This window comes from Dermacentor andersoni, chromosome 10 (assembly GCF_023375885.2).
Source record: "Dermacentor andersoni chromosome 10, qqDerAnde1_hic_scaffold, whole genome shotgun sequence".
In the NCBI taxonomy this organism is placed as follows: domain Eukaryota; kingdom Metazoa; phylum Arthropoda; class Arachnida; order Ixodida; family Ixodidae; genus Dermacentor; species Dermacentor andersoni.
Window position 1 is genome coordinate 34096800 of NC_092823.1, and position 16634 is coordinate 34113433.

General features: G+C 45.8%; 1 protein-coding gene across 2 annotated transcripts in view; it reads left to right on the forward strand.

Annotated features, from left to right (window-relative positions):
* Positions 1-486: 486 nt before the first annotated feature.
* The window catches only part of LOC129381877 (uncharacterized), a 38772-nt gene continuing 22624 nt past the window's right edge, over positions 487-16634 (forward strand). For both annotated transcript variants that reach the window (XM_055065100.2, XM_055065099.2), the window contains exons 1-2: positions 487-767; positions 9396-9502. In XM_055065100.2, the coding sequence (XP_054921075.1) occupies positions 669-767; positions 9396-9502 (206 nt within the window). In that variant the 5' untranslated portion in view covers positions 487-668. The remainder of the gene's footprint in view (positions 768-9395; positions 9503-16634) is intronic.

Genomic DNA, 16634 nt, shown 5'->3' on the forward strand with positions numbered 1-16634 from the left:
GATGTGCTACATATTTTTGACGCCCGAGTGTGCGGTGGTATTAAATATGAAGTGTTTGTTCCCAAATAAAGCACTTGCAAGTGCAGCGAGTGTCGTATATTCTCTTGTCTCGCTGCTTTGTCCTGGTCAGTGCATTGCTTCACCTATACGGTATGATTATTAGTCACCAACTCGCCCTAATTTCCACGTCACTGAGAATCCTACACATTATGAACTCGAAAAGTTTCCTCGGCGCCGTACCGTGGCCGCGTTAATGAAGATACAAACTCGGTCGACCTAATGATGGCCTGTACTGTCTAAACGATGAAAAGGCTCGATACATTTGACATTTTTATACATCGCAAGCGCAGAAACATAACTCGCATTGAGTGTGGGCCGCCATGATAACACATCGCGTAAGCGCATGAAAAACTACCCGATGCTTGGTTTAAATTTCCTGTATGACAGATATATGAGCTATTCTTTAGCACCCAAGCGCCACGGAACGCAGTTGTTCAAGCTTTCAAGTACGTCGTAGGGATCCCGTAAGATCCCGGCTTAAGCAATCTAAGGACAGTGAAGCCACGTACATTGTTCCGTTTGGTCTGGGATCTACTGCACCTTGCGGTGATTCTCTGAGGGCCTCCTTCCTGACGAATCTTGCCTTAGAATTGCCGTACTAATTCCCCATGTCGCTACCTGACACGCCCTTGCATCGCGCTACGACGAACCAAATAAGCATTCTCACGAAGTCAAGGAACGAGTCTGGTGCTCACATCTACTACACGGTGAGTTAGCTAGATTGTCCTTTGTAAAAAAGTAAACACAGGTGTCTCAGAGAGTTCTAGAAGACGTTAGCGATCCACGTGCTCCTGCATAAAATAGAGTACGGGCATTACTTCACAATGTGTGATGCTGCGTTGTGCAATGGGGATTATGCTAATTGTCTCACGTTCATGGGCACGCTAGTAGGACACCCTTGGATGTATTAACAATATTTTTCGTTTCTTGTCTATAAGTTGAGATTCTGGCTCTACAATGAATTGCTGATTTGCAAGTTCATTTCATCAAAAAAAATATCGCGTCATACATCTATTTATACGTAATAAGGAGACATGTGCGTGGGGTGTAATTGCTGCGCTGGTACTGCGTCTCTACAAAGCTGTCAATAATTAGAATTTTGGAAATATCAACAATACTAAATAAATCCGCAAGAAAGCCTGAAGTGAAACTTTGATTTCCGTATTGCTCTCCCCACTAAAGAAATTGAAAGAGTCTACTGAGCCTCTCTGTTTGCCCCACCAGACGTTAATCTGTGCTCCCGAAAGGGTTGCAGGATATGGTGTCCTTTCCTCTTCACAGTCAGTCTTTCATTCTCCTCGCATCTCTCCCCCTAATCAACAAGTCACACATGCATTCTTTACCTTTCATGAAGCACGGATTTGAAATGCAAAATTCCGCAGACGCATTCAGCATGTTCGATTGTTCTATTCTATGTTCTATTGTTCTATTCATTGTTCTATTCTATGCCACACTTTATTGGCAAAGTGTGGCGCATTTAGCCAAAAATTTGCTTTTGCAATGCTTCTTTTTTATGATTCATAAATAATGCCCACTATGAGAATGATAGCAGCCGACTGCTTTCAGAGTACCACTGAATTGGAGGTCGTGAAGTAAGGAGAGCTGGCTGCAACGCCTGTCGTTGTTTCCCAATTGAACGATGGGCATTTTTTTTGGGGGGGGGGGATAAGGGGGGGACAGCCCTGTTGGTAAAATGACAGGGCTTTTTGCGAGGCATGGAAAGCATAATAGCCTCAATCCATGGTGTCCTTTTACCTTAGCGCATTCGTCATGGCGTATTTGCGTTTATTCTCCCTCGCGCTGTTAATACACAAAAGTCAACTATGTCTTTGTGCGTTAAGGTAGATTTAGCGTAGATACAACGTGTGTCAACGCTCTATCTTCAATAATCGGTAACCAAGAAAGGGATTTCTTGAGGCGGCATGTGCAGGGTTTGACTGCACTGAATAACGAGAAATTGATTTTTTAATTCCGAGCCCACTCGTCCTTCACAGTGATTTTATGAATTCATGAAATAAAATTGCTGGGGAAAAGGGTATTTTATCTTATATTATTGACGTCGCTGAGTGGACAAAATAACTTGGAGGTGATCAATAAAACATGTCGACACGTGTAGCCCTGTGATTACGGCCCGTCTAACAACGCCACAACAAACACGTTCCGGTGTAAGAAACAAAAGATCGCCGCCTGCTTGTAATGCATCGCCCAGGATTTCTGGTTTTTTTCGTTTTTGCTTTTTTTTATCCCAGAGCTTAGGATATCCGACGTTTCACCACAATTGGGAAGCCCTGAATATCAACACAAGAGTTATGTTTCGCATACGTGATCAATGCCGCTGCCTTGAAGTTGAAGTTTATTCATATGCAAAACATAGGTACATAAATGTAATATACAGACGAGGGTCCCAAAGTAATGATACTGAAAACAGGACCCTCGGTTATTAACTGCAACAGAATTGCAAAATTGTTGGCAGCATAACAGTGGGTAGCAGAATAATACATTAGTTGCAAGAAAAGCAAATGATAACGAAAGAAAAAAGAAAAACCCAACAAATCATGCTCTAATCGATGTAGTGTACAGAAATAACCACGGAAGTGACAAAAATTATATAATTGTTAAAGGCAAAAAGCAAAAAAAAGAACGAACAAAGAGAAAAAAAAATGTGGCGCAATGTGAACACTGCAAAGAAAAAAAAAAGAACGGGTGATACTTACTAGTTAGGTGACTGAAAATACAAATATTAATTAGCAAGAATTATCAGAGGTTAGCACAAAATCTTTTAGCGAAGCTTTGAAACGCTGAAATGTAGGTAGCGTTTTAAGCGAAGCAGGAAAACGATTTCAAAGTGTAATGGTAGCGAATGTAGGTGTTTTTTTTATCATAGTTAGGGGGGGAGCGAACTGATGGTAACAAAAAACTATAATTAGAAGCGAACCTAGTAGGCTTTGTATTTCTAAGGGAGCTGGTTTGAATATATTGAAAGGTCAGCTGGAAATCAAGCAATTTGTAAAACATGATTGCTACATTGTAGTTGAATAATCTTTTTATACATAAAATTTTCTACTGCTGAAGCAGGCCGATAGCGTTAGAGCGTGGTCATCTGTGGGTGATGATACGGATTGCTCGATTTTGTTGATGCTGGACTGAAGACAAATAACATAGATATGTATTACCTCAAACGATTAATCCGTAGTTAATGTGTGAACGAATGAACGCAAAGTAGAGTGAAAGCAAAGCAGACTGAGAAAAATAGTGTCGTGCCTTGATAAGTGCACGGATACCAAAAGCGCACTTCAGCTTGACATGATTGATGTTCACGTAAAACTTCAGATGGCTGTCTAGGATAACCCCTAGAAATGAGATGTAGTCGCTAATGGGAATAGAATGATTGCGTAAGGTTAACGAAGGAGGAATAATTAGTGACTTTTGGTGCGAATGGAGTACTAAATATTTCGTTTTAGATGGATTAATGACTAGATCGTTGTCATTGCACCAATTCATTATGTGGTCCAGAGTCTTATTTAGTTCGATTACTAGAGAAGAGATACACTTATCAGCTATAGATATAGTTGTATCGTCAGCATATAGAACGTAATGACTTAAGTCAGTGACGTCTGGCATATCATTAATGTAAACAGAAAAAAGCAAAGGCCCCAGTATTGAGCGTTGTCGTACCCCTTGGTTAAGTTTTTTAGAACTGCAAAAAGTTTCACACGCATAAAACTTAAATTCCCTATCAGACAAATAACTTTTTAGGAAGGCTAAGGCAGGGCCAGTTATTCCATATGCTTCAAGTTTACGAAATAAGATCATGTGATGAATAGTATCAAATGCCTTAGTAAGGTCTAAGAAAACTGAACCAACGAATTCATTTTTGTCAAGACTATTCTTAATAAAATCAGTTAAGCAAAGTAGAGCTGAGTTGGCGGAGCTTCCAGACCGAAAACCAAACTGGCAGGATTTAATTATATGGAATTTTTCCAAATACTTGCTTAATCTGATCAAAAATAATTTTTCAATTACTTTACTTAGGGAAGAAAGAATTGAAATTGGACGGTAATATGAAATTATTTCTTTATTACCTTTTTAAAAGCTGGAAGAACCTTTGCACGCTTTAGCAATGGCGGCAATTCACCAGATTTAAAGATCAGTTTAATTACTACGCTCAGGGGTATACATATGGCATCAGCGACTAGCTTTAGATGGCGCACTGCAATACCATCTAATCCTGGACTTGTGTTACGAAGATTACGCGTAATAGAAAGCACTTCATGTGGCGTGACAGGATGAGAGAGAGAATGAAACCTTTATTTTAAGCAGTGACTTGTCAGTCGAGGTGGGAGGGTCCCTTATTCCAGGAACCCTCTGGCTTGGATCGCCCTCCGGGCCCGGGCGACTAGTTCGCGCTGGTCGACCAGGTCAGGCTTGGAGATCGCAGCCTCCCACGTTTCAGCGAGGAAGCTTTGGTCTGCGTCTGCTGGGGCTACTAGTGGTGCCGCTGTGATGGTTTCTCGGGTTTTCTTGCATTGCAGTAGGAGGTGCGCCAGGCTGTCTGGCACGTTGCAGTGTGGACAGGTGTAGCTGTATAGCGTCGGGTGGAAATGATGCAGTAAGCTTCCATGGGTAAAGGTATTACTCTGGAGTCGCCTGTAGTCAGTGCCTTCGTTTCTCGTTAGTTTTGGATGTGGTGGAGGGTATACCCTGCGTCCAAGGCGATAGTGATGCAGTAGTGCTTGATAAGTTAGCGGCATTGTTTCTGTTTCCTCCGCTGATTTGGGTGGGTGGGACATGCCTAGATTCTCGTGCGGGGAGGTCCGGTTGACGCTTGCGCGGGCCGCGGCGTGTGCCGCTTCATTCCCTTTGAGTCCCTCATGTCCCGGAACCCACATGATACAGGTGTAGGGGGGAGGAGTGTCGCCACGTTTCAGTATGTTGATCGCTTTTATAGAGATCCTGCCCTTCATGTAGTTACATGCTGCTGCTTGAGAGTCGGTGAAGACCACTATGGCATGCTCACTTGTGTGGGTGGCGAGTGCTATAGCGGCCTCCTCAGCTGTGTCGGCGCGTTTGGCGAGAATGGTCGCCAACGCCAGTGTCGTACCCTTGTGGTCTGTGACGCTGATGGCGAAGGCATTTCGGCCCGGATACTTGGCTGCGTCCACGTAGCGCGCCTGCGGGTCGTTACGGTGCTTGCGTCTGATGGCGTTTACCCTGGCGAGCCGTCTGCCTCGATGGTGTTCTGGATGCATGTTTCGAGGTATCTGAAGAACTTGTAGACATTCCCGGAGCTTCGACGTGATCCTTTCCTTGCATTCGTCATCGTGTTCTGGGTTGGTTACGTATCCTGTGCGTCGGAGGACTTCTCGGCCTGTGGTTGTTAGCTTGAGTCTCTCGATCTGGTTGATAAGGTGCGCTTCCGCGAGTGCTTCCCAGGAGTTGTGAACTCCCATGCGAAGCAATCGGTCAGTGGAGGCGGTTGTCGGTAGTCATAGGGCGAGCTTCGTGGCCTTTCGTATGAGAAGGTTTAGCTTTTGTTTCTCGGCTGTCTTCAGGTTGAGGTAAGGAGTTCCGTATGTAATGCGGCTGTAAAGGAGGGCTTGTACCATTTGCAAAGTTTCGTGCTCTTTGAGGCCATTGCGGCGATTGGGCACCCGTCGTATCAGATGAGTAAGCTGTGCCACGGCGTTGTGTAGGCTAGGGAGTGTGGCGGAGCCGGACCCGTTCTTGTGTATATGGACTCCGAGAATTCGAAGTGAGTCGACCTTCGGTATCGGGACTCCCTGAAGAAGGACTTGTGGGTCCGGTGCGTCGTGGCTTGGGGGCCGGCCCCGGGTGCGTGCCCCGAGTACTAACAGCTCGGATTTCTCCGGGGCACAGTGGAGGCCGCAGGTGTTGAGGTATCGTTCGATGATGTTGACCGCCTCCTGAAGACGGGTCTCCTGTTCCCCCGTGCTCGTGCCTCTCGTCCACAGTGTGATATCATCTGCATATAGAGCATGGAATATCCCTGGGACGGTGTCTAGGAGGCGGGGAAGTTTGAGGAGGGCCACGTTGAAGAGGAGTGGCGAGACTACCGAACCTTGTGGCGTACCCCTGTTAGGTAGGTGAAATGCCTTGCTCCGGAGATTGGCAATCCCCACCGTGGCCGTACGGTTGGTGAGGAAAGCGCTCATGTAGGCGTATCTTTTGGCACCGTAGCCGATATCTTCTAGGTTACGGAGAATGGCTTCATGGCTCACGTTATCAAAGGCGCCCTTTAAGTCTAGAGCTAGAATCGCTATCCGCACACCATGTTCGGCTTCCGCCAGATGCTTTCCACGCAGGACGTCCTCTTCCAGCTAAAGGAAGATATTCTTGACCATTTGAGCAAACACAGCAAGTCTTCCATTCTAGCTCTAGACGTGACAGGATGAAGGAAAAATAAATGTCTCATGCGTTCTGTTTTAGGCTGAAAAGTTGTTTGTTTGTTTCTCTAAGGTAATGCGAAATGATCAGAAAAAGCGTTTGCTATCCGAGCAGGCTGTCAAAAAGTAAGATTGTCGCGTAAAATTTTAGAGATAAACTTAGGTGGCTCATTGTTGAAAAAGTCATTCAACAACTGCCATTGCTTTTTATGGTTGTTTTTATTCGGCAAGAACGCTGTTTCATTGTAAAGTCTTTTGGCTTCTCTGAGAGTCCTGTTAAGAGCGTAGCAGTATGTTTTGTACCGATCTCTCAGAGAACAGGTAAATGGTTGTCTTTTAGTCTTCTTATACAAATTATTTTTGCGCTAACTCTTCAGCAGACCATGTGACATCCAAGGGTTATTGGGGCGTTTAAATCGATTTTTACATCGCACAGTTCGAGAGCAAGTACTGATAGCTTTAGTGAATAAATTACAGAAGAAATTAAGAGCTTCTATAGGGTCTTCATTAAAATTCAGATCTGACCAGTCAGTGGAGCTAATGGTAGAAATTCATTTATCTGTGTCGATTACTGTAGTGAAGTAAGAGGTGACAATGTTCGCCAAACGCGTTTCGAAGATTGCAAAAATCGGAAAGTGATCAGTGAGGTCAGTGTTAACAACGCCCGCTAAATAGGTACGTCTAGGTTTGTCATAACATGGTCAATTGGTGAATGAGAACCCTCACCAACGCATCTTGCAGGCGATGTAATGTGGGATTCAAGGCCGTAGCCACTGAAGCAGTCAGTGTAGGCTGTATACAAGCTAGAGTTAACATCCAGCAAGTTTATGTTTACGGCTCCCACAATCATTACACTCTTATTGTCCGATAGCAGTTTGTTAAGTACGTTATCAAGAGCATAGATGAAATCCGAAACGTTAGAACCTGGTGACCTATGAACACAACCGAGAACAAACCTTTTAGTGCTGCATGCCTCAATGGGCTCGTTAGTTTCCACCCATACCGTTTCGCAGCAATCGACGTGAAAGTTCAAATCATTTCGGCGAGTGTAACTGATGAGCAGAGCAACAAAGATGACAGCCCCGCCATAACTACTGTTTGAATGGTGACAGTATTCAGGAGTGTAAGAATGAAAACCGTACATGTTACTATCATCGCTGAAAGCCACGTTTCGGAAACACAAATAAAAGAGAAAGCATGATCAAGCGAAGATAGAAAACTATTTATCCCCTCGTGGTTCTTTCGTAGACTGCGTGCGTTAAAATAAATCTGTGAAGGATTAGTATGACAAAGTAAAGAACGAAGTTCACGAGAATACGTAAGAGACATAGCGATGAAAAGTGACCAGGCATGTGTAATCAGCACAATAGGCACTCTTACGTGGATATGCGCAGATCCGACTCGGCTGAAATTCGGAACACCCTGCTATCGCTAGCTTTCCGAGCTTTGATCTCGCCCTTTTCAGTCCAGAGGTACTGCCACTTCTTTGCCTTTTTCAGAGCAAGTGCTTTGGCAAACAGAATTTTATTGCTGATTGTCAAATGGTCGCTCACGTAAACAGCCGTGTCGTTTGTGCCAGAAAACCCGAGGTGGCTCACACGGAGCCGAGCCTGGCGGGCTCTCTTTACGAATTCATTTTTCTTGTCTCTTGAAACAAAGCGAGCAATTAAATGTGGATCGGATGATTTGGACGGAACACGATTAACTGTATCAATGTCAGTTTCAGATACAGGACATACGATGACGTCGCCTATACGCTTCAGAATGGCTCGGCAGTCCTCCCCCTTTGTCAGTGGAATTCCTTTAACTTCAATGTTGTTAAGCCTAGAATGTTGCTCCAAATCAGTCAGAAGCATTTCATTTTGGGCCAATAAGGACTTGTTAGGAGTCATCAATTCATCCTGCCTGGGTCTGAAGTCGTCGAACAGGTTGCTCATAAAGTCAATGCTTTCGCGAAGCGAGGTATTTTCAGACAGATCAAAGTCGTTCAACTTCAGTTTGATCTTAGAGCCCATTTCTAACATAAGGAATTCCATCCTATTGTTGAAATGTTGTTCCAGCTGTTCAATTTTTTTTGGCAAGTTCTTGACACGTAGGCATGACGTAACAAACGTGTGGGCAAGAAAAAAAATATTCAAGAAAATAAAAGTGACAAGAAAATTGCAGCAGTTGCTGCTAAACAAAGTTGAAGCAGCTAAAACAAAGATGCAAACAACCAACCTGAAAGTACAAGCGCAGAGTTTAGGCGCTGCACAATTGCCGTAACTGCCCCTGCCAAATGGTCCGAGCCCCTGCTGAAGCTTCCTTATATGCCCTTCGAGGTAGATCGTAGCTGTAATCCACGCAGCTGCAGCTGTAACCATCGATGAATTTGCAGCACGTGCTCAGTCCGAACAAGCTCGCCTGCCGCGTCCAGAAATCAAGAGACAAGACGGCCCAGTCGATGGTATGGTTCCTGAAAGTACAAGCGCAGAGTTTAGGCGTTGCACAATTGCCGCAACTGCAACTGCCAAATGAGAAGTTGGCTATAAATTTGTTAGTATCAGAATTATCAAATTTGTTAGTATTGTTCAAAGGTATGCAACAATTCAGGTACATAGTCAGAATGCAGAAGTACGCAACACTTGAAAAGTTTTTAGGAATAGGCGTCACCGTTGAAAGAAACCACCGATTTGACGTAGTAAGATGGAAGAGAATTTGCCATTTCATGCTTTCCAAAGAACACACTTCACATTGATGTTTTTATTATATTTTCTACTTCACAGATATTTAGCGAAAATTGGCACATCGACGGCATTGCTTTAAATCTTGCAAGAAAAAAAAAAACTAATTTTGTTGAGCGTTATTTTATGACAAACCTCTTGGTCTCTTCTTGAGGTCTATTTTTCTGTTTGTGATATGATTAAGGAATTAATCATTTTTTTATTACAGAGTGGACACAAAGCCGACGTAAAGCAGCTGAACTTTGATTTCGCGGGCACTTTTATCGAAGGCAGCAGACTGATTATAGCTTTCGAATATAAAGGCCCACTCGGAAGGTACGTGTACATTTCCTTATTTTACGTAGAATTTTTTAGGCTTTTCAGTAACAGAACATTTCAAGAGTGCTCTACTTATTTATGTTTCATTCACGATACATAGGATAACCGTTTCGTGTAATATTTCCAGATGTCGATGGTATACTACAAGCTAATTGTGCTCGCTAAGACTAAATGAATTCAATTCTGGATATTTATGCCCCAGAACCAAGGTCAGACTACAAGTCAGGCCGAAGCGAGGGACCCAGGATTAATTTAGATCACCCGGGGTTATTTAAAATGCTCCTAAATTTAAGTGCACGGGCGTGTCTGAAGTGCGCCCCCATCAAAACGCGGCCGCCGCGACGGGAATCAGTCGCGCTACCTCGAGCTCACCCACGCAACGGGTTATTTGGTCTAGATGGTTGTCGCACAAGAGCATCTCCTTATTTTAATATAAAACACTATCTGCACATAAACACTATATAATCTGTACAGAAATTATGGGGAAAGAAGGAAGTCGGCGGTTGCCTTGTTAAAGGCAACCGAGGTGACTTTATTTATTTATAGCTGTATCGCAAGTGCCTGGCCGAGTTCGAGGTGATGGAGTAATAACAACAAAATCGATAATGAACACAAAGAATAACGGACAAAAGTGGCTATTAGTAAGAAGACGATGAGCAAAACGTGAACAAGGTGAATGCAGGAGCCAACGTTTCGACAAGTGGACTTGTCTTCTTCAAGGCGACATATGCTTTCCTCGCCACAGTATATATAGGTGGGGTTCTTGTAAAGGGGAGAGGGTGTGAGGCGGGAGGACGCGGAAACGAGGGCAAATGCGTTAGCGTGTCGAATTGAGAGTAAAGAAACACTGTGTACAAGGTCAAAGCTCGGCAATCAAGAATGGCATTGTGAAGGCGTCGCGCATGCCACCGATGCCACAAGAACACATCAAAATAGTCATTCGCCCACGGGGTGGACTGAATTTGGAGAAAGCTGTACAGCGGTGGGCAAGGCAATCGTAGAGGCGGCAGGCCTCAGTATTGAGCAGATTAGGGATGATGTTATTTGCCCTAACTTTATGCAAAATATCTTGGTGGCTAGAACGCCAGAAAGGAGCAACGCTCAACGATATGTGAGACTCAGGTCAATCAGAGTGGCAGACAAGTATTTTGAAGTCAGTGCGTACGAGACGGCCCCACACACTACGTGTAAGGGGGTCATTCGCAATGTAGACGTTATAGATGGCCCCGCGACACTTGAGCGGAACATTGTTAACGATCGCAACCCGCTGGCTATGGCGGTCAAAGGAATAAAAAACACAGGATCAGTCATCATTGTTTTCGACGGGTTAAAAGTGCCCAATTTCGTCAGATATGGGCCAACTCTGGTCCGGTGCTTCCTGTATCGAAAGCAGTTGGATGTGTGTTATGTGTGTGGCAAGCTTCGACATCGGGCGGATGTCTGCCCGGCGCCCGATTGTCTTGATTGCCGAGGATGCGGGGCTCGGAACCCTGAAGAGGATCACAACTGTGTGCCTTGTTGCAAGCTTTGAGGTGGACGACACCTGACCGCGGATAAACAATGCAGACAACGATACCAGCTTCCCTATGTCGTGCGTGTTCGACGACAGGAGAGCGCCCGGGCGGAGCAAACGGCGGAACAGGAGGCAGCCGAGATGGTGCAGCTGGTGAGCGCCAGCCAACGCTCCAAGGGACGCTCGCGATCTAGGAGCCGCTTCAGGTCGAGGCAGCGGCCATCGACTGGGACTCCAACGACCAGGAGCCGATCGGTTTCTATGGAGGCGCGGGTGCGCTTTCCTGCAGCTGGTGGAGACGGCGGCGCAGCTGGAAGCCAGACCACCTGGGCTGACAAGGTCAAGGGCGGCATCAGCGCCGCCCAAGCGCGCGAGCAGCGCCAGGAGCATGTGAATGGTAATAGGGATAGGGATAGGATTGCGCAGTTCGAGAGAGAGAATCATAGCCTAAACGCAGCCATTGACGGGCTTATCAAAGAGATAGCTGATCGTAGGAACGGCTTGCCTTCCGGTAACAGCGGTAGCTTAGGACAGGCTTGGAAACATGATGACTCGGTTGAGGTACCAAGGTCTGTGGAGGTCGCAGAAGAGACCATGGCGGACGAGGAGACGCCTGCTCCGAAAAAGAGAGCCCTATCCTCGACCGTGCGGATTCAGGGCAAAGTCGGTTCCGAGCTTAAAGGAATGATGGCGACATAGCAAGAAAGTGTAAATCAGATCATTAGTAGACTGGAGCGGATAGAAGAACGGGAAAATATTACGGATCAAAGATTAGGCAAAAGTGAAATATATCTAAACGAGATGGTGGTCCCTGTTATGGAGCGGGAGTGCACTCGGCCGCTAGCCCAGCAGGGTAAGTAGCCGAGTGGACTTGAGCTCAAAACTAGTTCACCAAATTCCCGTGGTCAAGATGGCTATATTAAAAGTTCATTTAGTATTTGGCAGTGGAATTGTAGGGGGTTCAATCATAAGAAGGCGTCTCTGCAGCAGTTTGTTAGAACGCATGGTGTGAAACCTCAAGTTATCTTGTTACAGGAAACACTGACGTCTAACGTGACCTTAACAGATTTCAAAGCGGAAGTTAAGGATAATGAGCAGGGCAGAGGACTCGCTACTCTCATTAATAGGAGGTTGGCGTATATTAGACATGATCTTCACATGGCGGATTGCAAGATTGAATATATTATGGTGGAGGTAATATTAGGTCGGAAAAGGTCATGTCAGAGGAGCGTTTACCTGCTTAACCTGTACAGTAGACCCCGGGACACGAAGCAGAGTTTCATATCTCTCTTGACCAAGGCAACCAATCTGGCAAAAGATGCACCGTTGCTTATTGGAGGGGACTTCAATGCACCATATCATGTGTGGAAGTATGTTTATAGCACTATTAAGGGGGGGAGACTATGGCAGCAGGCACTAGACTTGAATTTAACTCTGATTACAGACCCTTCGTATCCCACCAGCTGGGGCACGTCGACATGTAGAGATTCGACACCTGATCTCACTTTTGTTCGGGGGGTGGTGGATTCGTCCTGGTCCAATTCTAATATAGATTTTGGTAGCGATCATTACATACTTATGATTACTTTGGTAGTGGCTAATAAAAAGGAGCGCACATTCAGGATGGTTGACTGGGATGCATTTAGGAAACGAAGAGCGCAGAGGATCGAAGATGAGGGAAATGAGTTGACCTTGGAACAGTGGACTAGTCAGCTTAAAAGTGACGTTGAGGCGTCCACTAGAGAGATTCAGACCGATATTGACACGGAACATATGGATAGTCGCTTGGCGCGTTTGTTGGAAGCGAAGCAGTCGATGTTAGCGAGATGGAAGGGTCAGAGATTGAATAGAAGGCTTAGAAAGCGTATAGCAGTAGTTAATCAGGAAATCGAAGACCATTGTCGGGTACTGTGCAAGCAGCAATGGGATGAAGTATGCAATTCTATTGATGGTCGCATTAAGAGGGGAGGCGCCTGGAGTCTGCTCCGACATTTACTAGATGAGACAAACACTAAATCTAATCAGAGGACTGTGATAGGTAAGCTGGTCCATCAGGCGTGTCGGGACTCCACGGAGCAGGAGTTGCTGAAGGATTTGGCTGAGAGGTACCTTCGTTGGAGACCTGGCACGATACACCTGACGTGATTTTGGAATATAGTGGGGACAAAAATGCAGCTATGGATGCGGAATTTACTGAAAGTGATATCAGGATGGCGCTACAGAATCTTAATGCTCAATCGGCATCAGGGCCGGATGGCATTACGAATAAAATGTTACGGAATTTAGACGACGGGTCAGTTGAGTTCCTTACGCGGGAGATCAATTACCGATGGAAGGAAGGCTCTTTCCCGGAAAAGTGGAAACTTGCAACTACTGTTCTGATACCCAAACCGGGGAAGGCCATAGGGCTTGAAAATCTCAGACCCATTTCCCTGACATCGTGTTTGGGGAAAGTCGCTGAGCATGTCATTTTAAATAGGCTAACGCGTTATGTTGAGGGCAATGGGGTCTTTCCGCACTCGATGATAGGATTTCGGCCCGGCCTCTCGACTCAGGATGCTATGATCAGGATTAAGCATCAGCTCCTTGACCGGCGGACTATGGATACTAAGGCACTAATTGGACTTCATGTGGAAAAAGCTTTCGATAAAATCCGTCATTCTTTCCTTCTACAGGCGCTATCGGACTTGAATATGGGGCAGCGGCTTTTCCATTTTGTCAAGGCTTTCCTCATGGATAGAAGGACATGTCTCAAGTTTGGGGAGATAAAGTCGGAAGTCTTTAAATTGGGTTGCTGTGGTACTCCGCAGGGATCCGTACTCTCGCCTATGTTATTCAATCTGGCGATGTCGAAGTTGGCTAATACACTGGACACTGTCCAGGATATTGGCTATATTCTATCTACGCGGATGACATTACTATATGGAGTGTCGGTGGTAGTGATGGAGAGCTTGAGGCTAGGCTGCAGAAGGTGGTAACGCTTGCGGAGGAGTATCTGGGTCTCATGGGGCTCAAGTGCTCCACTAAAAAGTTGGAGTTGTTGATCGTAAAATCTAAGAAGCTAGGTCGTAGGCCGAAGGGTTGGGTACCGGAAGTTGAGCCTTGCATTAGAATTCATACTAGGGGAGGGTCGGTGATACCCAAAATTGAAGCAATCAGGGTCCTGGGTTTTGTACTTGAAGCGAACGGATCGAGCATTAGAACCATTCAGCGTATTACCAAGAAGACGGAGGAGGCGATAACACTTATAAGAAGGATGTCTAATAGGCATAGGGGTTTAGGAGAAGAAGGTGCGATGCGCTTAGTTCACGCATTTATTATGTGTCATTTCTCGTATGTGGCAGCTAGGCTAAATTGGAATAGGGGGGAGAAAAATAAATTGGAAGCATTAATCAGAAAAGCCGTCAAGGCTGCGCTTGGTCTGCCTATGACTACGTCAAACGATATGTTGTTGCGACTCGGTTTGCATAACACTTTAGATGAAATTTCTGAGGCTCAGCGTACTGAAGAGAGGGAGCGGTTGCTAGGTACACCAGCGGGTAGGTATATTTTAGAGTCAATTGAAGAATCGGTGGCTGTGTCGCACGATACGGCGCCCCTACACGAGTTGAACGTAAACCTTAGAGCCAATATCATGGTTCGTCCGTTTCCGCGGAATGTGCACCCCGTGCACAATGTAGGGAGGCGGGTCGCGAGAGCTAAGGCTTTGTTGCGAGAGGCAAAGGATCAGGAGGAGGAGTCTGCTTTTGTTGACGCCGCATGGATTAATGGTAAAAATGCTTATTCGGTGGTAGTGGTAGATGGCAAAGGGAGCGTTAGAAATGCTGCTTCCATTTATACCAAAGATCCGGGGGTTGCCGAACAGGTGGCTATTGCTCCAGCTCTAATTGATTCAAGAAGAGTTATGGTGTTTAGTGACTCGCGATCTGCGATTAAAGCCTTCTCGAGAGGACTTGTTGCGGAACCGGCTAACAGACTGCTGCAGGGTAGGGATATCACTTCGCATACAGTTACTTGGTTCCCGGCGCACATGGGGACAGTGGAGGGAGCCCCGCGTAACCTCAACGAGCTCGCGCACAGGGAGGTACGAGGATTAGTGTGCCATGTACTCCCTCAAGGGGCTGGATCTCCCGCTCCTGAGTACAGGGACCAGCTGTTAACCTACAACGAAATCACCAAGCACTATTACCTAGGGCGCAGGGCATTCCCCTGCCACATTCTAAATTAAATAGGCCACAGGCGGTTACATTAAGGCTTCTGCAGACACGTACGTACCCTAACCCGGTCATCATGAACAAAATTAATCCGGACTGCGGGGTTTCACTCTATTGTAGTAAGTGTGGGGGTTTGCTCGATTTAGAACACATGCTTTGGCGCTGCTTGGCGTTGGCCGGTGATGGTTCTCGAGGTGAACAGTGGTGGCAGCGGATGCTGCACAGTGAAGTGCTGGCGGACCAACTCAGGGCTGTACAGAGGGCCCGTGTGACGGCATAGGGGCTCGGCCTCTCTGTACCGACGTGGTAGCGGCCCGCATCAGTCCCAGACTGATCACTCAGGACCTAAATAAAGTTATTCATACCATACTCCCACTTCGCCTGTCTGTCACGCGTCGTCACGAAAACAGCGATAGCTTCCCATCTAATGTGACGTGTACACACTGATTTTGCATGATTGTACCGAACAAAAGAAAAAAAAGTTATTTCTTATTCGACGCCTTTTCGCCAGTAGCGCACGACTATTGGTCAAACGTTTTCGGGCCGACCCGACTTCATCTGCCTGTCACGCGACGTCACAAAACCGCAAATACTCACCCCGTCAAAGTGACGTGTACGCGTTAAAGATGAATTAATATGCCGAACAAAACTGAATTTTCTCCTGAATAGCCGCAGGCTGCCCCTTTCCGAAAGGAATAAAAGATGGCTGCAGCCGATCGCTCGGACACTGGCTACTCGCACCTGCTGGAGAGCTTGGGTTTATTTGCGTACAATAAAGCTTTTTGCGTGGCTGTGTAACGTTTTCTAGCACAGCCGGCACGTTTACGACCTCGTTCTGCCAAGGTTTCTTTGCTGAGGATCCTTTTAAGCGGCATTCTTAACCTGCCGTTGCATACCGCCGCGATTTACAACCAGCCACCGCAAGCTAAATAAGGGATAGCGGACCATCGCAGACGCTGGCACTACCCTCTTCATAGGGTTATCGATTTTCAATGCACCGGCTCGGCCCCATCGAATGAATCCCTCTCCACTTCAGCGTGCTCCTCACCTCTTGTCAGCCAATTAGATAAGACAACCTGCTCATTGTAGGCAATGTTATTCGTTTTAAAAGCAAGAAAAAGTGACCTCCTATAAAGGAGGAGAACGTTTGATTGGCCTGTTCAGACAACCCTGCGTGTGACCGCCCGATGCTTACGTCGGCGGTTACGGAAATTTGACGTCAGGAGATTGGAATAAAAACATATTGGAATAGTTTTACGTTATAGGGCCCGGTACCGTTATTTAGCAAATGTTATTTCATTGCAGCGCTTCTTTAAACAATCTTTAAAATCACAAATTTTTAATTAAGCATTTCTTCCTGTTTCTTTCTTTCTTTATTGGTTTATTTAAGATAATATTCAAA